We start from the raw sequence: 26,533 nt of genomic DNA, 5'->3' as shown, positions 1-26,533 counted from the left end.
ATTTTCTAAAAAGAAAAGTGAAAGCATACAGTCAATTTTCCAAAGAAAAATACTACATTAAATGATATATACTTTATAAGGTAATGTAGTCTTACACTTATCAAAGATGGCTAATTTAACTTTTCAAAATATTGTTTTATAGTTCATCTAACAAAATTACAGATAGCAAGCTCTTGCACAAAATGATGCAGAATGCCTAAAACAAAGCACAGGTGTTTTTTTTTTAATGAAAACATGGAATGTTGGAATAAATGTTAATAATTCTTTAACTGTTCTGGATTCAATGATGTACCCCTAGAATACGAACTCTAAGTTGTGTTGCTGGCTGGATAATTATTTCAGCTGAATTTTCTCCTATTGAATTTCCACAAAGATACTGAGAAGTGGCAAGGGAAGGTTAACACTTCAAGCCTTCATAATAAAACTACAACAAAAGTGACAAAGAAAAGGAACAATCCACAATAGAAAGCCAATTGACCAATGGACAAATACTCAAACCAGGACAAACAGAATAATAAAAACAATACGAAAACAAACACTTGCTAAACCGAACAAAGAGAAGGAATACCCCCCTCAAAAAACGAAAAAGAAATAAAAAAGAAAAGAGAAAACAAAAAACACCGTGTTGAGATAAAGAGTAAATACATGTAATAAACAGGTAAAGAAATAAAAGTATAGTTATGTAGGTGGCACTTACCATAACAGTAGATGTTCGAATTCCTCACTGTGTAACATACACAACTGTACTAGCTTCATTATTCTCACTGTTATAGTAGCCTATAGCTATTTGGCAAGATTACCACAACTTATCCAAGCTTATTCATCCTGAGAGGAGGAAGGATTAGGATCTAGAAGCACCTGAAATACAATCCTTGCAAAGCCTATTCTGGACTTGGAGAAGGAATCCATTATGGAACAGTTTGTAATAGTATGTACAGAGAACCAAGTAGCTGCCACTAGAATGCTTCTACAGCCCAACCCTTTCCAGTATGCCATCAAAGAAAACAAGGCTCTAGTAGAATGCACATTGATCCTGCCTGGAATTGTGTGAACATTGTGGAAATAACAAGTGAGAGAGAGAGAGAAAAAAAAGCAAGCAGCAACTATTGGTAATTATCTGAAATGACACAGATTGTCCTTTCTTTGTCCCATCATTGCCTCATCATAGGAAGTCCACAGCTGTTCCGCTTTCCTAAAAGACTTAGTTCTAACAAGATAATACCTGAATTGAATAGACATGTCATGAGTATAGAGAATCCTTTCTCCCTGGTTATAGATTTCTGAAAAGAAAACATGGAGATAGAAGGCTAGAGTCAAAGCAAACTCTGAAATTCCTGATGGCATGAATGTTTTTTTTTATTATTTATTTATTATTTTATTATTTGTTAGAAAAATACAAATAACCCATTACATTTGGAAAATCAAATAAGGTTTACCCAGCATGAGCACTTGCATTTTGGATACTCTTTTACAGATGTCAGGGCAATAAGCAAGACAGTCTACCAAATAATGCACCAAAAACAGCCAGAAGAGCTGTTTAAGATAGAATTTACTTTTCCAGCTCAAAGTAAAGATCCCATCTAACTGTTATCTGTTTACTAGGTGTCTTACATGCACAGATGCATGAGCAGACATGTTAAAATGGCTGACAAATACCACTTCCAAAAGGAGTAAGACAGATCAGGGATAATATCTAAAAAAGTATTGAAGAAGCAATAGTACATAATCCCTGACTGTGCCCTGGTTATTCGTCTGGCACCAACAAGAACATTGCTTCCACTTACTAACATACAAATTCCTAGTGGCATGTTTTCTTGTGTCCTTTAGTACCTGTTGCATGTCCTCAGAAACTAGGTGCCTAAAAAGTATTAACACTGAATCATCCAGGGAGTCAGCTGAACTTGTTTGAGACTGGGGCATATCAAAATCTCTTGGTCTTCTGTGAGTACAGCCAACCTGTGAGGAGTTTTTTTGTAGTTCCCCTTGGCCAATACCATAAGAAGGGATAAACACTGTTGCCTGGGCTAGAAGGGAAACATCACAATGATTTCTGGAGAGTCCTTCTGAATCTTCAGAATTACTTTGGATATCTGTGGAAAGGGTGGAAATGCATAAGGAAAAATTCCTAACCACTGAACTAAAAAAAACTCTGTTTTCAGACTTTTCTATATGGAGTACTGGTGCAGAATTTGTTTAGTTTCCGGTTTTGAAAGGAGGTGAACAGATCAATGTGTTGCTCACAGCTGGATCAACTCCTGGAATATTCCCTCATTTAATTTTCAGTTATGAGGGTTGTCCTGGTCCTGCTCAGCTTGCCTGCTACTACATTTTGCACTGATGGTATGGATGAAGGTTGGAGTGTTAAGCAATGCTTCAGAATGACCTCCCAAGCTACACAGCCAGCCTGCACAGTGGGTATGACCTGGTGCCATGTGCCACATCACTGTGGTGTTGTCCATAATAACCTGCAGAGGCCCCAGGGACCACAGATGAAACACAGATGAGGACTGAGAGATAACAAAATCTGCAAAGTAAGCTGTGACAGTTGGGGAGAGGTGGGCGAAGGCTGCTAGCCTATTCAAATAGAATTTGATATATAATTCTGGAATTTGTAAATAAATGTAAAATACAGGCTTGTGTTTTAAATGAAAGAAAACACTGTAAAATGCATACTCCAAGATTGTTGCAACATTGCCATCTGCTGTGATGAAAACCAAGCCAAGTATTTCAAATGTGTCTTGTAAAGTTGAAAAGATCTTATGAATCTCTTTAATGTTTTACAAGTCAGCTCCAGTGTGGCTGGATGAAGGGCTCATGCCCATTGTTTTAAGGCTAAAGTTTATGACCAGAATTTAGATGTGGAAGGTGCTTTATTGCTCTAGTTTCTGCTAGAATGTATATGCGAAATGCCTTGTATTGTAAGTTTCTGAGTAGATGTTAGATTGCTAAATAATGCAGTTTGTGGCCTGAGAACTCAAACCAGGTGTTAATATGATGCAGTTTGTTTGTTTGGGAAAACCTAAGTGTCAAAAATAATGTAATTTGGGGAGGGACCCAGCAAACATGTTTGTTAATAATGTTTAAAATACTATTTCTCACAAGAGACTAGAAGCATTTTTGACTTTGGACATCTAACTTATCAGCACTCTGCCTTGTGCTCACATGTAAGTTTTAGCACTGTGATTTCTTGTAGGAACAGTTAAAGCTAGTAAAGATTAATTAAGTATTTTTCTTTGAAATCAGACCCATCTTACTGTATTATTTTCAATTTCTGTGTGATCTCTGAACTCTTAGATATCTCTGTGGTGTAGTAGTTTTGTCTTGTGTTTTAATTACTCATTATTAAATATTTTTAAAACCTTCTACCTGTGGCTGATTTGTGTAGTGATAAGCTCTAGTGTACATTGCATATTTATAGAGGTTATTGTAATAGGCCACTCTAAAGTAAGCCTTGACTGTTAGTCATGCTACCATTGGATATTAATATTGCACAGTAATAATTGGACACCCTTTTAAGGGCCTTTTAGTAGCTGATATTATTAACTGGGTGGTGGCAGTAATTATTACCATATAGTCTGGGTAAAGGGGCACAGCTGGAGAATCTGTGTCAGCCTTTCCCAGGAGTATCTGTGAAGTTGTATAAATACTTATCTCAAAGTGTGTGTGTGTTGTGTCAGCTACTTGGCAGGGAAATGAAGCACTGGTTGGACAGAGAGGGTACTGGAGGTTTTAGCTTGCCCAGTTAGGCTGAGACATGGACCCTATAGCTGTGCCAATGGGTAGTCTTATTGGGGACCTGGTGATCAAGGGAGCAACCATCCCCAGACTAACTGTGATCTCTGTGTGCACTTAAGAGAAAGTGTACTTTACTGTGTGTATTAGTTATCCTTTCCTCTTCTAGGAGACAACCTCCCTGGTGTTAGTGGTGAGGATTGAGGCTCCTTGATTGCTGGGCAAGGGCACGGTCGTCACATAAACATCTTGAACATTAGTACTTTCACAAACAAGTTGAGAAAGGATCCCTCTTTAATACCAGAAACATTCTAAAATCCTTATCCATTTTGGTTTTGAGGCACCAGTTATATGACCCCTAGATAAGCATATACTGAAGAACCTGAGGGAAAATTTCTGCCTGGTTCAGAGGATGAAGAAGGATTCCCAGAAAAGGAAGTATTTCTATCCAGTGCCATTTGTAACCCTCCTGAATCCCCATACCATTTCTTTTTAGATCCTTATTTGCTGGATGATGATGGAATTGCACATTTTACATTTAAAAAAATGAACAGGGGTTTTGGAAAATTTATAAAAACAGGGAAGAAAATGTTTAGAAACTCCATAGATCAATTTGTTTCTTACATTAAATTGTTGGATTAGCAGAAGTCCAAACAAAACCTCCTTATCCAAAAAAAATTAAAAATCTTAGCTTTTACTTCTTCAGAAAACGTGTAATTGAATTAAGTAAAAATATGTAATCAAGCACAAAAATACATTTGTAATCCTTTTAGGCACAAAAGAATCAGTCTATGTAATGCAAAGTGTTCACCACATGGTATTACAAATGGTAGTTAAAATTTGCACTATGAAGAAGGAGTTTCCATTCAGGAGAAAGATATTAGCAATGTAGTATAAAACTGGTTAGCAACATTTCCAAAAATAATGTCACAGCATTACAGTAAACAACACCAATATTCAATATACTTACCAATATGTGCTCTGTCAGAAATAATTAATCTTTTATCCCAGTCCTTCAGTCCTACAGAAAAGATAAGTGTCTTATTAAATCTCTTCCATCCTTAAAGTATACTGGTTTCTTTAGCAACATAAGTTTTTTTTCTTACATTTTCTAAAACCCTACACACCTTCACATGTATCAGGCATATAGACTGTACTTAGCATTGTTTCTTAGCCAGTAAGAAATGTCATCATAGTCTGCCTTTTATTTGACCTCAGAGACAGTAACTCACCAGAAATTAACTCTAGTTAATTAAAATGGTATTTCACAAAGGTATGTTTCAGTTTTTCAGTGTACCAAAATTCAGGCGATAAGTACTTGCAGACTTCGAAGCATTCCAGAAAAAAATAACTATCATCTGTTCTCTCCCTCCATTTTTTCTGCATGAAAGTCTCTTGGTTTATCTGTGCATTATTTGGTAACTAATGTCTGTCTTTTACATGGTCAATGCTGCTATCAGCTTTTGATAGAAAAAAGACCATTCTTTCTCAAACACCTTTTATAATTTCAGTTTATTGTTTAGTCTGGCTTGCAGTTAACTTCCAGTGTCTTTTACTCTTTCCTGATTATGTGGGAGACAGACAGCATTTCATTATCTTTAGTTATTGCCTGTAGTTTACTCCAACTTACCATTTTGACTGCTAAATAATGAATCATTTACTTCACATTCCATTAAAATCATCTATTATTGCCTTGGCATATATTGATGACGACAATACATAAGGGTTTCCAGGTCCACTTAGCTGGCCCATTTTCCCATCTTTTATATAAGCTTCAGATCCTACTCAGTTAAGAGACAATTTATTAGTATTGCTTTATGTTTGTCCTATGTATTCTTTAATTTGGCTGTTTTTAAATGTGCTGACTCCACAGAAATACTCATGAGCCCTGTGAAATAATACTTTTTTTAATTTATTCTCTGAGTAGCTATTATGTCTTAAAATTACATCACCTTTGTCCTCATGTGTAGTTTCCTCTTTTTTTTAACACAACTTGGATTCTATGGGTCTCCTTGAGACATGTAAAAACAATTTCTAACATGCTTCCCATTCTGTCTTCTTTCTTTAGCACTATATATGGAAGCCTCTACTATGAGTTCTTGAAAAAAGAACTCAGAAAAATACCAGGTGAGTCAAACGCCTAAAAAAGGTGCCCACTGTAATTATAGGTTAAACCACAGAATATGTTTACCCTCCAGGAAATTTCCTTGTGTGCTGTTAATACCTTTTCTCCTACAACTGTGTATTACTTTCCTGTTTCTGTGTGTGTGTATATAGGTGTGCTTGAGTGTGTGTGTGTGTGTGTGTGTGTGTGTGTGTGTGTGTGTGTGTGTGTGTGTGTGTGTGTGTGTGTATGTATGTGTGTGTGTGTGTGTGTGTGTGTGTGTGTGTGTGTGTGTGTGTGTGTGTGTGGTGTGTGTGTGTGTGTCGTGTGTGTGTGTGTATATACGTCTCCAAGACACATTGCTTAGCCTGAGTTTAAGTTTCCTTCTTGCATCTTTATCCACTCTTTCTGATGTGTTTTTCACATGCCTTGTTTAAGCCCCTCTCCTTAACATGCTTTCCCTTTTTCTCAGTGGACGCTTTTCCATGCTCTACCTAATGACTTCTGGTAGAAGCACAACAAATTATCTACCTCAACAGTTCTGCACAGTGTCCAGTGCCCAAGCAATCTGTCTGCTATCAGTTTGCCAGGCATTTGCCTATTGACATTGACAGCAAGCATTACAGAGCCTCTATCATTACATTATTACATACATACTGTACTAACATTATTACATTACATTATTATATACACACTGCACTAACATTATTACATTACATTATTATATACACACTGCACTAACATAGTCCATTAAAGTATTATATACACACTGCACTAACATATTATATTGCATTATTATATACACACTGCACTAACATTATTACATTACATTATTATATACACACTGCACTAACATATTCCATTAAAGTATTATATACACACTGCACTAACATATTACATTACATTATTATATACACACTGCACTAACATTATTACATTACATTATTATATACACACTGCACTAACATTATTACATTACATTATTATATACACACCGCACTAACATTATTACATTACATTATTATATACTGTCAAAGGAAAAAACTTCAAAGACCAGTACACGTAAGGTTCAGTTAAGGCACATTTAATAACTTGCAGCAAGGAGACAAAAACATGCAAATACAAGATTCTGCCTAACCACTAACAGGAAGTATGCTATTCTTATACTGTTTTACAAGACATGGCCTTCTATAGCTGACGTAATCAAACACAACTTTCAGTATTGTTCTACAGCAGATGTTGCTCAGATTTTCTGCTGACATGACTAAATTTGTGAGAAGCTTTTTGAATAAAACAACCTGGCCTTGGTGGGCACTAACCCGTTACAGGCCCCTATTGTACAATTCTAATACATGTGTTACATTTCAAGGTACTTTTCTAACTCAGGCATAAGCAAATGCTGATTAAAGTTCATATTTTCAAACAGTCTTTGTTCTGATTATCTATAGCTTCTACAGCTGTGTATTTTCTCACAGCACAAGCGGAACTCCTTGTCTAAATTTCATAACATTTATACAAGTGGTATTGTTCTATTCATTATTTTCCTGACACAAGCAGAACTCATCTGCTTCTCAGTAAATTTCCAAGGCATAAGCAAAGATTTTAGCTGCGCATATTTTATGACAATACAAGGTCAGAAAGCATCTGCAGTTTGTACAGATTTATGCAGTATGAAATAGAATAAATGTGTTAACCCTTTTCAAGCTCTAAATGCACTAAGCATATTACTAATACATACACTAATACATATTTTTCTAACGATACACACTGCATTAACATATTACATAACATTATTATATACACACTGCACTAACACATTACAGTATTATATACACACTGCACTAATTTTATTACATTACATTATTATATACATACTGCACTAACATATTCCATTAAAGTATTATATATACACTGCACTAACATATTACATTACATTATTATATATATACTGCACTAACATTATTACAGTACATTATTAAATACACACTGCACTAACATATTACATTACATTACTCTATACACACACTGCTCTATCATATTACATTACTATTTAATGTTCTACAAGGCACAATGCAAATGAATAGAACACCTATTCAGATCATGTTTGCCTTTGGTCTGATACTAACTAGCATTCCTAATGTATTAATTACAGGGCTGAGTAACAGTAACTGTGTTTGTCTAACTGTTTAGATATGCATTTGTATAAACATATTGCTCAGCTGGAGAGACTTCAGAGACTGCTAATTAAAAGGTCAGTAATCCCAAAAATCTTATTTATCAGGACAGAATGGCAGCCCTTTCTGTACTTAGTTTCTTGCAGATGCCTCCAGGGGGATATGTATATGATCTCTTGAGCGATGAAGATCTGTCACACTTTGACCTTTTCTTTCTTCACAGAGCAAATGATTCTACAAACACCTGATTAAAATAACTAAACCTTCATCAACAGATAAATTAGACATGTTGGTATTGATATAGTAATATCCCAAAGTATCCTCCGTCTCTGGAAGAAACTTCCACATGTCAAGCACAGTAGCATCCTTGCCACCTTCAAGATAAATTTAAATAATTGGATAGGTAGACTCCTGTACTGTCTTCTGCCCTCCTTGAGGCTGAAGGGATCTTCTGAATATGGGTTATCAGCTAGGCTGGCAAAGGTCTACAGGCTAATTGCCTAGTGCTTACCTATGAACCTTTTATGGACTCTGACTATATCTTACTAAAATGCAGCTGCAGTGTGTCTGTCTCGTTTGAATATGGTTTAAGATATAACAATGATTTATAAAAAGTATTTGACAATACTAAGATAGTAAATACTTTATCCTGTTATTTCAAACATTTGAAAATTGTTAGTACTTAACAGCTATGAAAAGTGTTTCCCAGCAGTAAACAGATGTACAATGTGTAGAATCAAAGACAGAAAAACTTAGGGAGGTATTCATAGTCATAATGCAAACGTGTATAAGCTATCAACACTGTTACTGTACTTCTTCAGCAAAGCCACAATTCATAGAGGCCACTTATGCTAATGTGTCACAGTCATGAATAAGTGTAAGCAAATGAAGTCATAATGAGATGCAAATGAAAAATTATGTAAAATGGTGTATGGTAATAAGACCTTCTCCTACCTGTTTACGATTCATAGTCATGATTTCATGTGTTTTCGTGCCATACACAGATTTGTTATAAAAGGCCGAATAGCATCTATTCTATCTACTTTGCAATCTGCAATGATGTTGTCACCTGCTGCTGGCATTGCTATTTCCTGGTGTGAAGTGCTTGTCTTGGCCCAGTCAAAACTGCTTGTTCCCAACAGTGTTAGCTGGCATAGAAGGCAGAGATATAAACAGAGAATCACACACTATAATTCTGATAATTTTGAGATACTTGATAAGCTCAGAGTGGAAAGCAGTATGTAAGGGTCTCAGTAAGTATGCATAGGGCCACAAGAACACTGCGGGGATGTGTAGCCATCCTATCTCTGTGGACACAAAGGTATGTACAGCCCTCACTATACTTGCCATGGAAACCTTCCAGAGACAGATTGGGGACACATTGGGTATCTCACAAGTTTCTACCTTGACGGTAGTTTGGCACTTCCTGAATGTACTCTTGGCACATTTGCATCAGTACATCTATATGCTAGTGTCACCTCAGGACTGAGCCCAGGCTATGACTAGGAATAGGTCCTGAGGTTAGTGGAAGCACCACACTCGTGCAAGGGGATAACAGTAGCCATTTTCCATTCAGCTGGGACAAAGATGGTGCATAGACTATGATTAAAAAGACTATCCAATGGTGTTGCTAACTCTTGCTGAAGCCCATGTAGGACACGGCCTGGGATGTTATCATGTCCCATATATGCTATGTATGTATGTATGTAGGGCATTTATGACCTGCTCTCTAGAGATACAAGGTGGGGGACAGGTGGAAGGACTGTCATGCGCTATGAGTGGTGGAGACAGGAGAGTAAAGTTTTCACTAAACTGTTGACTAACGGGTTTGCTACACCCACAGTTTCAGTGTATGTGGTATCATTAACTACCAGCTCGGCACAAATCTGGGTCTTACCTTTTAGGCCACAGATGTAACTAAAGAAAGCTTTATGGTTGTTTTTAATTGAAGACACTAATTTGTATTCATAGTTTGCTTTGGAGGACTTCACAAGAAGTCTTATTTGCTTGTTTAAGCTGAGGAGGGAGTGTTTCCAGTTTAGGGCTAATCCCTCTTACTTTTGGACAACAATTTCTTCCTCCTGTTGTAAAGTCTGTTAATGGCAGTTGTCCACCAGGCAGGTTTGCTCTTCCTTGAAGAGCTTGTTTGGTCCTATCAGGTACGGCCATGTCAATGCAGTTAAACAGGTGTTCATAAAAAGCATTGGTGTAGGTCTCAGCATAGTTGCCAGTTGCATCTGAGGAGGGAGGTGCAGTGAAGCTATTTATACCATCTCTAAGAAGGCTATAATCTGCTTTGTTAGAGTTTTTTAGTTTACTTGCTGTGGGGGGGGGGGGGTTCCGGTGTGATACTCACTTCGAATGACACTGATCTGTGGTCAGATCTGACAATGGAAGACCTCACAATGGGAGTGCTACAGCAGTCCCTCATACTGGTAAGCACCAGATTCAAGATGTTGGGTCCTCTAGCTGGGGTGTCCACCAGCTGGTCCAGTGCACTGGAATTAATGAACATCGGGAACCTTTCGGCAGGTGAGTTTGAACACCAGTAATTTACTCAGTCAATGGATGGGTAATTAAAATCACCCAGAACCATGGTGTTTGGATGTATCTTGAAGGATTTCAGTAGATCCAAGTAGGCAGTGTGGGTATCTTGATTCATGGAGGGGGTCCTGTAGCTGGAAATTACTTGAATAGGTGTCTTACCAACAGTTAGTTGCACCTGAAGTGTACAACTTCCAGGGAATCATACTGTTTAACCAATCACTATTCTTAATAGTCCACTTTTTCATCTTTATGGTTCTTTTTTGGCCTATCAGTTTTTGTAGGTTTTGGTCCTCCCCTGGGCCTGGCCTTGCTCCATTGTAGGAAAGTATCTGTGTCTTGAGGATTCTACACTGTCATGTTTAGCCTACCAGGATTAGGCACTTTTTTATCCTGGGATATGTACACCCAGCTTTTTTTTATTTTTTAACCTACTTCTATCCATGATACATGCTACATAAAATACAGTCTAGATATCAGTGTTGTCTCGGTGAGATTTTGTAAAAAAAAGGGTCCACCTCATGAAAGTACCCAGCAAGACTTGAGGATGAATTCATTTCCAGCAATAATACTCTCCTTTGCTTGCTGACTTTATCATCTCTCCATCCAGACCCCACAGTATGAGAATTCAGATGTAAATAAATATTTAAAGAAATAAACATATATACTATGAAACTGCAATAGTAACTGAAATGCTTTACAGCTACTAGTAGTCATACTAGAAATGTTAAGGAAAAAAGGTAAGATACAGGTAAACAACAATGCTCTTATGTCTTGTCAATCGAGCTGAAGAGGAGATTAATACAACCACAGTCAACAACGAGGAAGAATCAAAAGAGTAGCGGAAGGTGCTGATAAATATGAATAAGGTAATAAATGCATTATTCTGTCTTTAACTGATTTCATTACTATAAGTCATTGCAACAGTATTTATACAGAATGGTAAAAGAAGAACTAACCAAATCCATATCAGGCAGAAATATAAAATGCATTAACATTTCTTACATTAATATCAGTAGAGTGTAAATGTAAACCCCACCAAGACTTGATAGCATTACACTCTTTATTTCCATGTATGCATAAGCACTTCCAATATCATTGTTCCCTTGTATGTAAATGCACTTCTTGTACATTTTGTTTCAGTTTCATAAAAATGTAATAAAAAACAAAATTGACTGATAATAATAAACTGAATGATGTCCAACATTATGTGTGAATTTATTGTGTGTATTTCTTCTTTGTCTCTCATACCACCTTTTCTGTCTTTTTTTACATTTTAATTATGCATTCCTTTGTCCTTCATTTTATTTCTATCCCACTTCTGTTCATTTTTTTGCAGATCCCATTTCCTCAAGAGCAGCCCAGCTGTATTCTCCCAGGCTAGGGAACATTCACCTTCTGTTTGTCCAGGGACATCCTCACTCTAGTCCTGTAGGCACTCTGGCACATGGTAGCCTGGCAAGCATCACTGAACAGGGGCTTTTTGACTTGGTTGAGGATGTGGTGGGGCAGGTCATGGACAGATGTCTTTAGTCAATTGAGGCTTCTCTGCAGTGGGTCCCCAGTCAACATCGACCACCATACAACCACAGCCTCCTGCCCCAAAACACCATGGCCTTCCACTGCAACACCATCTGGAAGTGGAAACATTTGTGGCCTTGTGGATTGGGGATGTTTCTTGGGCTGCACTCCTGTTCAACCCGTTCCTTCCCTTATGCTCCCATCTAAACCCTCTTACCTACTTCCCACCCACACAACCCTCTTGTATAAAAAACTATTTGAAAAGATGGGGGGTGTCTATCTCCATTAAAAACAGTGTACCTTCTCTCTCACGTCTACCAGCACAACCTTCTTGAAGTGCTTCTTCTGTGTTCCCCCTTTTGTTATGTCCTCCTTTTTCCATTCTTTCCTATTTCCCCCTTTCCATTCTTTAAAGCAAACAACAGGGTGTCCACACAAGGATACCCCTATATATCTATACACATTAAACCCCCCTTTATTTTTTTAAATATTAACAATAAAAGCTGTGGAGTCCACCACTTGCCTTAAGTCTTTTAAGTGTGACTGCACACAGCTGTGTTTGTCCACTATATCTGAGTTTATACAAAGTCATTCAAAGCCTAAGATAGTCCTTCATATATACTTAAGATCACCTTCAGGTACTTTATGCTTTTGCCGTAAGTAGACATGTTTATCAAAATGCCTTGGCACTTCCTCAGCATGAATAACTTGCATTTACTGTATTTGCATATAGGTGTAGTGGCACTCTTCATGGATAACCACTACACAAATGTAAAACCCAAGACTATGAATACCTCTCTTTGTTTCTATTAATAGATTTGAATCATTTTTTAATACAAGGATAAAACCCAAGAGTCACAAAACATCAAGTCAGTTGTGGTGAGGCACTAATCTATAATGAATTAATCTAAAATCAGTTTAGAGATAGCACTTCACACTGATTCTTGATTTTTCCAATTTAGTAATTAATTTATTAACTCTCCATTTAATCACCTACTCCAGATCTAGGTTACAGGTGAGCTAGAGCCTTTCTCAGCACTCACTGTGAGCCAAGCTATCACAGACACCCTGATACACATACACCTATAAGCAACTATGACACATTTTCTGGGATGCTGGATGAGGAAAAAACACATGGATGCAGGGACAATGTGCATTTAAGACATAGCAGATAACATCTGAACAGGACAGCTAAGTACTGTGAGGCAGTAACACTAACCACTGAATCACTGTGCTGCCCTTGTCAGCCTCAGTTATAAGTTAATAATATGTATAGTGTGTATAACTGTAGACAGAACCCCTAAATCTGATAAACACATACAGTATGCAATAACAAATTCAAAGCAGAAATTAGGCATATTTTATAAATTCAGATACAATATCCCACCCCATGTTCTCCCAACCATAGCCCAAATACTAATCATGACTTCCCACCTATATGCATCTTCAAGCTTGACAAGCCTCAACAAGATGACAACAGGAAAGTTTGAACATTCCTATAACAATGTTGACAGCTTTTCTGCAAAGCTATCACACAGATACCACCACTTCCAGGCATTACAGAAAATAGGGTGGTTAGAATGTCAAAGTACAATAATGCTATTACATCAGTTAAAATGTGTCCATGCTATCCTCCACAAACCACACAAATGCCCAGCCCTATCCAGATTATCTAAGCAATAACCCTTAGATCCCTTAATCAAAATCACTTATTAACAAGTAAATTATACAGCAGGCATGGAGACTCACTCTACCAGTATAGTAAACAAGTGGAATACTATACATACAAATATAAAACTGTAAATTTATAGTTGTGTAACCTGTGCATGGGCACTGTATTTGTAGAGCTTTTCTCCTAGGGAATCCACTGAAAATGGCAGTGCGTAGCTCAGATGGAATATCCTAGTTGATAAATAAATGAATAAATAAATAAATGTGTGATAATTGGCTTTTCCCTTACTCTCCCATTTATTGCATATTATTAACTTATTGTCTGTGAATTTGTAACATAAACTGCAGTTTATACTGTCAGCCAAATAATTATCAGCAAACTGAGTGTCAACAGATTAATTACCAAGCATTGTTATCAATAAATAGTGTATGTATTATGCAGATCAATCTGTGTGCAAGCCTTTGCAGTTCCCTGCAATATTTTTGAGGGGCTGAGAAGGATCTGTTTGAATTGCTGAAAACTCTGTTGGCCTAAGTATAAATTGAAGGTATACACTAGTAAATTCTAACGTGTAGCACCAGGCAATAGTCCTTAACAGAACAGTATTAAGACATGAGAAGGGACAACTTGAACTACAGCTGTCCTGTAGCATCAACAGTACATGGCTATCCATTCTTACGGTTTATACCAGCATACCAGCTGTAATAATACGCTCATACATACACAAAAAAAAGCCCACACCTACATATATCTATCTGTCTATCTGTCTATAGTTACATCTGATCTTGTTGATCGTTGCTTTGGCTGACAAAACAGATGGTTGACAGGTGTACAAAACTGATGATCCCTGAGGTTAGGGAATATGCCCCTTCCTGAAGATTGTGGGATTTCAGAATTAGGCTATATAATTAACATGGAGTATGAAGATTGCAGGGTACAGTGTTTTAGTGCTTGCATGCTCAGAAGTTATGCATGGAACATGCAGGTTGAGCTGTCAATGTCGCGAATGTTGAGTTTTCTTGTCAACATTTGCAATGCTGACATTGACAGTTTTGATGTATTCCAATACATATATATATATATATATATATATATATATATATATATATATATATATATAAAACTGTACAAACATAGACACATATTGACCAATTTAGATATGTGATGGATTTAAAGCAACATTTTTAGCTGTTTGGTTAGAAAATGCACGGATATTTCTGTTTGCATTATATAAATGTCTACACGCACACAATCAGTTGTGAGGTGCTTGAGCACCCAGGTTGATAGAAACATGACTTTTGACCACTATGTTGTCTCCATTGTACGGAAAGCTTTTTACATGGCCCACCTCATTAGTAAAGGTATCTCATCCAGGGACAAGGAGGTCATAACATCCCTGTATTCTTCCTTTATAAGAGTCATTACTGAGTGCAAAGCCCCTTTCGGCATGTGCCTCAGCAAAACACCCTGCCAAAAGAAAGACTACAATAATTTCTGATAAAAAAGTTCAAAGGACTAAGTTCACTTAGTTATCCAAACAGACTAACAAGCTTCTTAATTTCCTCTCTCACTGGCTCCGATAAATTTTATCACCGGCTTGCTTTCCAGGCTAAGAAAGATCCTGCCTTAAGAGACTTCCTCCACGTCAGAAACACTGGTTATACTTAAAACGCTCACTACAAAGACCACAGCCTTCACTGCAACATAAACAAGCCACCTTGTATGGACAGGTTCTTGACACAAAAACTTCAACTTCTGTAAAAAGCTCCTCTCATCAAACAATGTAGTTCAGCAACACGGCAAGTGGATGGATAAATGTACTCCTTGGGTAAGTAGCATAGCTTTCATCAAACCGGTTGGAAAATCCACATATTAAACTTTCCTAGCTGGATGGCTAAGATCTAATATTGGTTACTCAAGTCTACTTGCCCAAGAAGAGGGGCCTATTTAACTAAGAATTCCATTTGCAAAACTATATTTGGTATACATATTGAATCTCTCTCTCTTTCAAGCACTCACAAAAGGAGCCCCTACTTGAAAAATAGGCAACCTCAGTAATCACCTGCCGCACACTCCCTGAATGAAATTGTCTGGAAGTAAAACTATCTGAAAAAAAATCATACTGGAAATGGACTCATCCATGCAATTTCCCACCACCAAAAGGACCATCAATAAATTAGCAAACAACTGCTCAGCAAAAAGTAAATCAATAAGAAATCCATAAACTCTCTAAGATCATACTATATACTGAAGTAAACGTATAGCTTCCCTCCAATCTAAAGCCATTTGACATTCACTGACATTCAGACATTTTAATTTGTGCAGAAGTTATTCACAGACTGACAGTTTACTGAGCTGTCACATTACCACTCTATGCTTAGGTCCGAACCAATGAAGCATACCTGTCAATTCCAAAAGAATTAAAGTAACTTAATAAGAAGGTTATTTGTAAGGTTACATGACAGTTTTTATTGGAAATAAGCAGATATATTAAAAAGGCTCTGTTTCTCGTAATTAAATACAACCTTCTGATTTAGTATGGAACCATACCTCTCAACCTTAGAGCCAAAAATCTGGACAAAGAGAAAAATAAAAGTGGGACACAGGCCCAAAAATAGTTAAGCAACACAGACACCATTGAAACAACTGTTGCTGCAAACATTATACATCACTTATAATCTTTCTATCCCATCATTGTCAGTTAAGCATTATATGGCTCATTCAATCCTGCCTTCTTTTACACCAAAAAAAAACATGCTTTGAAACGACAAATGCATTAAAAATAATAAATAAAACACATTGCATCCACATCCTGCAACTTTCTACCTGCAAACAATCACAGAGCTTTCACTGAAACTAGGGCTGCTTATTTCCCCAGAATGACAGCTCTCCCTAATTAAGTCGAATGGTATACAATCTACCAAGATCTGGACTATCTGAAATAAATTAAATTATGGTCTGGAAATTGCATGTGCACTTTGCTTAATTAAACTATATTTCTAAGCCCACTTGCTGTATTTTTTCAGTAACATCCTAATATCCATTTTCAGGTTACTTTACAAGACATTGGCAGTGTTAGACTTGGCATCCTCCAGATCCCTACAGGACCACACTCATACTGCTAGCATTGTCCATTAAATATAAATGTCCATCCGCTGCAAATGGCAAGAAGCTATGTCTTAAAAAATCTACTTTTGGCATGTCTAGTACCCAAGTATCTGGTTTTGAAACAAAGAAACATATTCTCCACAGTCTGTAAGTCTTTGTCTTTAATAATCATCTACTGTTGCAGCCCTCCCAACACAAACACACACATGCAGACGAAACCCCACAACATTTAAAAATTGACATTGTGCTCACCTGATTTGCCAGTATTGATGATCCACCAAAGCTATGCTTATTGTTGTCCAATCTGCCACTTCTTAGAAGCCACCAGTGATAAAACAGTACTGGGTGCTTTTTTGTTTGTCAGAATTAAACAATACAACTTTATATGCTACCGTTCCACAAAGTCAATCCACTACTGGCCAATTAACCCTAGGCTGCTGTCTCTTTCTTACTCCCTGGAACTGCATTACCTTGGATGACTATTTTTATTTACTAAGCAAAAGACACAAATTGGAAGATGAAGTGAAAATCCATACAGTTGAGAGGTATTATTTCATATTCAATACAACACTCTGTTAGGAAAGCCACAATTTAATGAAAGTGTACTTTTAATGTACGATATATTTGTGAGCCAACTTATTTGTGTTCAGTAGGTAGATTGATCATCGTTAGCCTCTTTGTGCATGTGTCCCTGTGTCTCTGTCATGCACACATACACACACACTCTTCTTCTACTTTCACATACACAAACATTCTGCTTTCATGCATGTACTCACTCACTCACTCACTCACTCACTCACTCACTCACTCACTCACTCACTCACTCCGTACTTACCTATTAACACAGGTAAGTGCTGTCCCTTTCAATGGCAATGGTGGTAAATCCATACACGAGTTCCTCTTCAGCAAGAACACACACACACACACACACACACACACACACACACACACACACACACTGATTCTTTGGCATGAAATAATGGCACGAACACACAGAGCCTTCGCTGGCGCAAAAAAATCAAAACTAGAAGGGTGCTTTGGCACATGCACACACTTACGTTAGAGTTACAGGTCATAGGTGTGAAAAACGCAAAACAAAAAAAGTGTTTTGTGGCATGCGTACATCGATGTTGCAGTTAGAGGTTGGGGGCTGCATGGAAGAGCTCTGAGGGTTGCATGTGGCTCACGGGCCTCAGGTTGGACACATCTGATCTAAAGGATATGACTGAGTGGGTATCATCAAAAATCTTTGTGTAGAACTGAAATCTTACATAGTAATATCTGAAAGAATGGATTTCAGAAGAAATCGAAGACATATACTTCCAATCTCTGAACCAGTGACGCAGCAGATTGCCTGTGCCACAGGCTCTATTTCTCAGAGTGACTTTACATTTGTTCAAATTCCGGAGGACGGTGTACTTTCTGCAAGTAATCCTGATGTTACCCCTGAAGTTCCAATTGAAAAACAATCCCCAGAGACTGTCCCTGTTGCTAAACCCAGTCATAATTTCTAAGTGACCAGATCAAGTAGAATTTTCAGACCTAATCCGAAATACACAGCGACTTGGACTTGAATTCATTTGTTGAAATGTTGTTGTGATATCTAGCATGTAAAATGTTTTGTTCTCCAATTGCACATCCAACAAATTAAAGAGGGAGGATGTAGATCAGAGTGTATCTTGACCCTAGTCAGCCACCGTAGCTAGTTGCACGTGCATATGTTACTGAGCACGTGCAAGATCGGTGCCATTTTGTATTGTCAGTCAGAGTGAAGGCAGACATGAATGGAGATGCACATGCACGTGTGTTTGAAGTAATGAGTGAATCAGTTAGCTTAAGTACATGTTCCAGTTACAGCTCTTGATTTGTTTACGTCTCTTTTGAATGCATGAGACAAGAGACACTGTCCTTGACAAAAACATCATTTTATTGAGCACTATATACAACTCGCCTGATCTCACTCCAATTGCTATTTATTGATAATGGGCCCTGGACTAATTTTCTTGGTCCATGATACAAACCAAGAAAGAATACAATACACCACGAGTTAGTTAACTGCAAGACAGAAGGAACAGTAAGATAAAATTCTGAAAGCTGCTCTGTTGTTTTCCACTTAAAGTTGACAGCAAGCATTATATTTATTTTGTAGATCACAGAGCTGTTGTCCATACCTTTCTTTTCATTCTTTTCAGCTTCTTCAAATAAACCAGGTAGATGAATTACAACTCCATTACCTATTGAAATAATATAAAAACACACACAACGTATAAAAATTAAATTGGAGCATCCATAAACAGCAGATATTATGACATGTTTTCTGTAAACAACGTCTTATATGGTTAATGTTTTTACAGAAAAATATTCTTTATACAGCTTTTATGATGATTTAAACTAGCTTTCCATCTTCATTTACCCTGATTATGTGCCCTAGTCTCCTTCAAGGGGGATTTTACCTCACATGCTTTGGGATCAGAAATAAAGGCAGACAAGCATTCATTTTAAACTAATGAAACTCTTTTTATCTTTACTTAGATGAAATCATCCTGCCTACAGGTAAAAGATAGTTTAGATGTTTTTACAAGGATACAGAGAAAACTTAGATGCAGTATACTTGAGGATTTTCTTTGACAGATAGCTGTTTTCATATGGTTGTTTCCAGAAAGCAAACAGAAAGAAGCATCCTATGAGAGCTTAGCAGTGGAAGGTAGAACTATTCCCTGACATGCTCATTATTCTGCTGCAAAGAATTACCCTCAAGGTTCCACGAAAAACCACTAACAAAGCAAGTCCCAAAACCGTAAATGAACTGGTGTGTTAATCCACTTTAAAAGCTGCTTTGTAGACTAATCCTAGTTACACATTAATTTGGAAAGTGGTAAACAAACAGGTCAGTGACTTACATTATGGCTGCCAACCATTTCTTCTGGTGTTATTTAGAGACAGGAAAGTGAAGGGTGCTTGAGGAACAAAGCTTCAGTGGCAAATAAAAGTCACTGATAACTTATTTGTGATCCTGTTGTGTTATTGTCATCAGTTTTTAAATTTTCATGTGCTTCTTGTTCTTGATGTTTGAGATATATACTTTTTGTTGTACAAATATCCCATTTATGTTTATATCATTTCTTCAAGACAATATAAAAATGACGTTTGTCTGATAGATTTAGCGTCAAAATCCTCTAATATGTAAAAAAGCAACATGAGTTAAAACCTGGAAACTGGACTGGTCAGTTTATCAGTTTCTGTCCTAAAACATCTGCTTTTTATTTCTTGTGATATAGTAAAAAGATAATGGCAGGGCTATAGAATGAACAAAAAGATTTGTGGAACCATTTCTTTTAAGAAATAGTTTATCCATTATTTGATAAGTTGTTACTCCATTCTTATTACAGTTTCCCGATTTATTAATACTAACCAACCCAGTTATGATAGACATTCAGGTAACAGACTCATTTATGTATTTAATTGATCAAAATGTTTACTCACTATATGTGAACCAGAAGTTCCCACTTTGTCATTGCTTACCCCTGGAAAAAGCCTCATTTAGTTAATTACTGTATATTAACTATAAAGTTTTCACTAAACCAATATCTACTTACAGAGTAAGCTAGCAGAAAGAAGCTCTTACAATACATGAAGTTACACAGTACTTGCACACAGTGATTATCACAAATGAAGATCACAAAAGTTACAGAGACAACATTTTGTAGTACATATCATTCAGAGCAGTGCATAACAGGGTAATATGTTAAGAAGTTTTACATTGCAGGTAATCACAGTACAATTTAGAGAGCTGATAATTAATGGCACGTGTTAATCAGTCAGATATTAGGCAGGCAATGTACTTCATATGGCAGTCCTTAAACTTGTCTCTAAAAATGTACCACATTAACCTGACAAATGTAAACACAAAGCTCTTACCTATAAAAGAAACAGCCTTTGTATTAATAATGCCACTTGGTAGCAGATGAAAATCATACTCCTTTCCATCAACGACTACAGTATGGCCAGCATTATTTCCACCCTAGGAATAAAAGGAAATCGTAATATTTTGAAGAGAAAATCCACAAAATTAGTATGTGTAAAAATAGTATGTGCAACAGTTTTGGTATTTCACTATAGACTTTTTAAATAAGTCTTTCTGTATCTGAAGACAGCGTAGTTATGATGAAACTGGATACATTTACTGTTAGCTAAGGAAGTAATATGATAAGCTGTAAATTTAACTGCACAGAACAGACTTTTAAAGCACTGATTCTAATACATGTGTAATAATTTTCCACTTAAAGAATTTGGCATAAACACCATCAGTGAAAGTGTACAAAATGATTTTAGTTAAGAAACATTCAGCTGCCAGATAATGGATAAGGAAAACTTTAAACACACTCTAGTACCATTTTGTCACACACAGGTCTCTGGACATTCCCTTGACTGCATATTTTATGGACATACGTTCTCATAAATTATTAATTAAAAAGAAGACTCAAATTACTACAGTTTTTATATCCAGCATCCACTATCATTTTCCATTATAATGTCCATTTTTCGGAATTCTGCTAAGACAGATTGAAGTATATGACAGCTATAGTGCCTTCATTCAAAACGTTCTTGTTTGATGCATTTAAAACTGTTTCACTCATTTCAGCCTGTGTTCTGGTCTCAAATGGGGAGTCTTCTGTACACAGTCTCCTTTCCTTCTCTCTATCCATATCAGTTTTTCCTGTCTGCTCTGCTTCCTTCCCACTTTACAGTTAGTGGAATCACGATCCTCCAAACTGCCCAGAGGTGTGCATGCCACATGCTGCAAATGTGTGTGCATTTGTGTGATAAGCTAGTACCTCCTGTGGGCTACGTTTCTCTGTCTTGTGCCTACGGACTGCCAGATTAGGCTTTGTCTTCTGGGAACATGAATGAATGAAATCAAATGAATGAATAAATGAATGAACAGATGAATTAATGTATTACAAGCTAACTTCAAAAGTAAAACTGTTCATCATAGCTCCAATCAAGGAGATATCACCAAGAAGTAGCACAAGCCACTTCAAGTAGTTTTTTAAGTAATTATTACTAGGCATATCTTAGCTCTCCACTGTAAAGTATATTCTCCTACATCAGGTTCTGATAATGGTGGCCTCTCAGCATAAAATGGAATCCTTCTCAAGAGAACCTATGTTAATCACTATTGGCCAGCCACTACTACAAATGATGAAGATTTCAGAACAGTGTATAAAAAACAAGCTAACCTTTAATTAGGACATACGTTATTATGAAGGACTTAAGCTAGGAGCTTTATGCCTGTTCTTTTAACAAATGCAGTATCACAAGAAAATAGAAGTTATGTTCTTACCATAACGTTCCATGTTAGTTGTCTTCTTCTCGCCTTCTTCTTGCTGGATGGGTTCGGAGCCGACCTCGGCTCCGACTCGGCCACTCTAAAAGCTCGAGAGTTGGTTCCACCGGCTCGAGGCTCCCCTTATATCCCACAATGCTAGGCGTGAGTTACCTCAGATCTCGTTTGTGAGCTAGGCCCAGCTAATAATAGTACCAGAATAACTGGAAACAAAGTCCACCTCTATAAACAAGGGAGAAGAGAAGGGTGACCTACAACCTGATCCAGGAAAATATGCACAGCAGAGCATATACCTAAAGTAAAGAGGTGGTAGAAAGAGAGGTCACAATCAAACTCCTCTAGGTCTGTCCAGGCCAGGGGGAAGGAGGGTGGGACGCAAGAAGAAGGCGAGAAGAAGACAACTAACATGGAACGTTATGGTAAGAACATAACTTCTATATGTTAAGTTGTCTATCTCGCCTTCATTCTTGCTGGATGGGACCGCGTCCCTAGCACCTTGTCCCGGGTGGCCTAACGGAACAGACTCTTGAGAACAGTGGAACCAAAGTTAGCTCTATGCCTAGAAGCTAAATCCAACTTATAATGTGAAATGAAAGTGTGAGGAGTAGCCCAAGTAGCCGCTGCACAAATGGTGTCAATAGGCAGTCTGTCTTGGAAGGCTATAGAAGTAGCCAAAGCTCTGGTGGAATGGGCTTTAGGTTTGTTAGGCAGCTTTTGGTGTCTTATTTCATAGACAATGGAAATTAGAGATGTTAGCCATCTAGATAGTGATACCTTGAAAACAGAAAGCCCCTTTCTGCCTTCTGCATAAGAGACAAACAGCTGGTCAGATTTTCTGAATTGTTTGGTTCTATCCAAATAGTACCTTAACTGACGATGAACATCTAGCCAATGCAATTTTTGTTCAGACCTATTAGAATATTCTGGAAAAAACACAGGGAGGTCAATGCATTGATTTAGGTTAGACGCCAAGGCTATTTTAGGTAAAAAGGACGGGTTGGTTCATAAGGATACCCTGTCCTTATGGAACAACAGATAAGGAGGTCGACAGCTGAGTGCATGAAGTTCTGAAACTCTTCTAGCTGAAGTAATAGCTACCAGAAAGAGAGTCTTCCATGATAGCAATTTTAAAGAACAGGAGGCTGCAGGTTCGAAAGGGGGGAGAATCAAAGAACTAAGAACTAAATTTAGGTCCCAAGGAGGAGGAGGATTTCTTATAGGAGGTCTGAGTAGAAAAACTCCCTTCAAAAGGCTTTGCAAAGCTTGTGGGACATGATGGCAGACTCTGAAATGCCCACATGAAAGTTAGAAATAGCTGCCAATTGAACTTTAAGAGTAGAAGGAGATGAACCTGCATGGAAGAGTTCAGCTAGAAAATCAAGGACCATTTGGATGGAAGCAGTGAAAGGATCTATGTCCCTTCCTTGAGCCCAATAGGCGAAACGTTTCCACTTACTCAGATAAATCTTTCGAGTGGAAGATTTATGGGAAGCTATCAAAATATCTCGAACAGAGTGAGATATTTGAGGAAGCCTGGCTAAGGTTGGAATTGGAGGAACCAAGCAGTGAGGTTCAGAGGGGAGGGAGCGATGAAACTGACCCGACTGATGGATCAAAAGATCTGGAACTAGGTCCAGATGCCAAGGTTGCTCCAGCAGAAATTGATGTAGAAAGGGGAACCAAACCTGTCGAGGCCAGTAAGGAGCAATGAGGATCAAGGAGGCCTTCTGAGCGATAGCTTTCTGTATCACTTGAGAGATTAGTGGGAAGGGAGGAAATGCATACAGAAGTCTCCGGGGCCAAACTTGGACTAGAGCGTCTCTGCTGGGCTGGCCTGGTAGCGGGAATAGGGTGAAATAATCTTTGCACTTGCTGTTTTGGGGAGTAGCAAAAAGGTCGCAGCAAGGCTGACCCCACTTGAGAAAAATTTTTCTCACAATAGAATCTTTCAGAGACCACTCGTGAGGCATGAGGATAGCTCTGCTCAACTTGTCCGCGATTTGATTGGACTTCCCAGGGATGTGCGTTGCTATCAGAAACCACCGAGAAGAAATCGCCCATTGCCACAGTCTGAGTGCTTCTCGACATAGGGGATAGGACCTGGTTCTGCCTTGTTTGTTGATATACCACACTACAGACATATTGTCTGTCTGGATTGCTATCGTTCCCAAGGGAAGAGAGTCTTGAAGGGCTTGCAACGCTAAAAGCACTGCTCTCATCTCTAGAACATTTATGTGCAAGTGGCATTCGTCTGGTTGCCATGTGCCCTGGACAGTTCTGCCCTGATAATGCCCCCCCCACCCGATCAGGGAGGCGTCCGTTGTCAGAGTAGCAACCGGAGGGGGAGGAACAAAGGGCCTTCCCAAGAAGAGCTGAGGGGAAGACATCCACCACAGAAGATGATTCCTGCATGTTTGCGTAATCATAATGGTGTGGGACATCGGAAGTTGCTGGTATGACCATTGTGTGAAGAGCATCCATTGAAGGATTCTCATGTGGAATCTGGCTAATGGAAGCAGAGGTATGGCAGCCGCCATAATCCCCAATACTTTCAGAACTAACCTGGCTTTGACTCTGTTGCTGCTGAAGAGGAGCGAGACCAGTTTGTGTATGTCTGTTATTCTCTGATCTGTTAGCCTCGCAGACATGTTGACTGTGTCTAGAATTGCGCCTATGAAGGTAATAACACGACAAGGCGACAAAACAGATTTTTCGCAATTTATTGAAATGCCTAATTTTTGACAAATGCGAAAGGTGTAGTCCCTGGCCATTAGAAGAAGATGCTTGGTGGGAGCTGTGAGGAGCCAGTCGTCCAAATATGGAAACACCTGGAATCCTAGACGTCTCAGGTGAGAAGCTACCACTGCCATGCATTTGGTAAACACCCGGGGGGCAGTGGTGAGTCCAAAGGGCAGGGCTCTGAATTGAAAATGACTGGCTCCCAGCCTGAAGCGGAGGAATCTTCTGGAGCGTCTGTTCATTTTTATATGATAGTACGCATCCTGAAGGTCTATAGAGCACATCCAGTTTTTTCTTCCCAATAGGGGAAGGATGGACTGTAGCGTGACCATCCGAAATCTTGTTTTCTTGACAGACTTGTTCAAGATACTGAGATCCAAAATTGGTCTCCAGTCCCCTGTTTTCTTTGGAACTAAAAAGAACCTGGAGTAGATTCTGGATCCTTGCGGGTCTGCCGGAACTGGCTGAATTGCTCTTTTTGTAAGTAGCTTTGAAATTTCCAAAGCTGCAAGATCCCTTTGAGTGGGTGGAACATCTGGAAGGGATTTTTTTGACTGGTTTGGAATGCGAACGAAGGGAATGGAATAGCCTTCGGAAATGATGGACTGTACCCACTTGTCTTGAGTTAGGGATAGCCAGGCTTCTGGGTACAGTGACAATCTTCCCCCGACTGCCTCCGAAGGTGGACAGTCGGGCAACACCTCAGGGATGCTGAAAGGGCTTGTCGGAGAAAGTTTCTCGATTGCCCTGGTTCTGCGGACCCCCCCTGCCTCTAGGGCGATGTCTACCATTGTTGTTCCCCCCTCTGCCTCTGGCGGGAACCGACTCTGTCGTCAGGCGAAGTCCCTTGAGATTGTTTGCGGAACCACATTTTCCCACTTTTCTGGCCTTTGGGGTAAGGCCTAGAAGGAGTAGAAAAACGGATTCCGACGGCAGAAAGAGTCTTGCCATCCGTCTCGCACCTAGTCAAGGTTTCTTTCACTTGAGGACCAAAAAGAGATGATCCATCAAACGGGGAATTAGTGAACGACGTTTTAAAGGGGTCCGCAAAGTTGCATAGCCGCATCCAGGCATGCCTACGTAAGGCCACGCCTGTCCCTGCGGCCCTGCTCGCTCCATCAGCCGCATACAAAAGGAGGCGCATGGAGGAGTTAGCTATGGAGTTCAGGGTAGCCAGCTGAGTGTTCATCTTGTCCTGAAAACCCGCAGCTGTAGGATCCTTCAACATGTCACTCGCTTCTTTGATCAAGTCCCTTTGAAGACGAGTAAAATGGCATAGGTAGTTCAGCGAACGCATTGCAAAGGTCGCTGATGAGAACATCCGCTTCCCGTACCTGTCCATAGACCTAGATTCCTTGTTAGGTGGATGGACAGGCACTGAAGGATCAGCTAGTTCCTTCTTAGTGGCAGCAGCAACCACCATAGCATCCACAGAAACTCCCTTGGTTAGAAATTGTTTATCTGCTGGTGCCGTGATAAATTTAGAGGGTCTCCTGGGAGTGGGGTCCACTGAATCAGGAGCCGTCCATGCCTTTTTTGCTACCACCTGCATGAGGGGGTCAAAGGGGGGAGACACCCAGGAGGTGGAAGGG

The 26,533-nt window shown here is 38.7% G+C and overlaps 1 protein-coding gene across 1 annotated transcript in view; it reads right to left on the bottom strand.

Moving 5' to 3' along the window:
* The window catches only part of ADSS1 (adenylosuccinate synthase 1), a 512,348-nt gene that overhangs the window by 296,308 nt on the left and 189,507 nt on the right, over positions 1–26,533 (bottom strand). The window contains exons 2-4 of the mRNA XM_044074349.1: positions 20,774–20,876; positions 19,027–19,089; positions 4,703–4,753 (exon numbers count right to left, since the gene is read on the bottom strand). Coding sequence (XP_043930284.1) covers positions 4,703–4,753; positions 19,027–19,089; positions 20,774–20,876 — 217 coding nt within the window. The remainder of the gene's footprint in view (positions 1–4,702; positions 4,754–19,026; positions 19,090–20,773; positions 20,877–26,533) is intronic.

This window comes from Protopterus annectens, chromosome 6.part0 (assembly GCF_019279795.1).
Source record: "Protopterus annectens isolate FY-2018-M chromosome 6.part0, PAN1.0, whole genome shotgun sequence".
In the NCBI taxonomy this organism is placed as follows: Eukaryota; Metazoa; Chordata; order Ceratodontiformes; family Protopteridae; genus Protopterus; species Protopterus annectens.
Note: the sequence above shows the minus strand (reverse complement) of the source record. Positions and strands in the feature narration are given on the sequence as shown.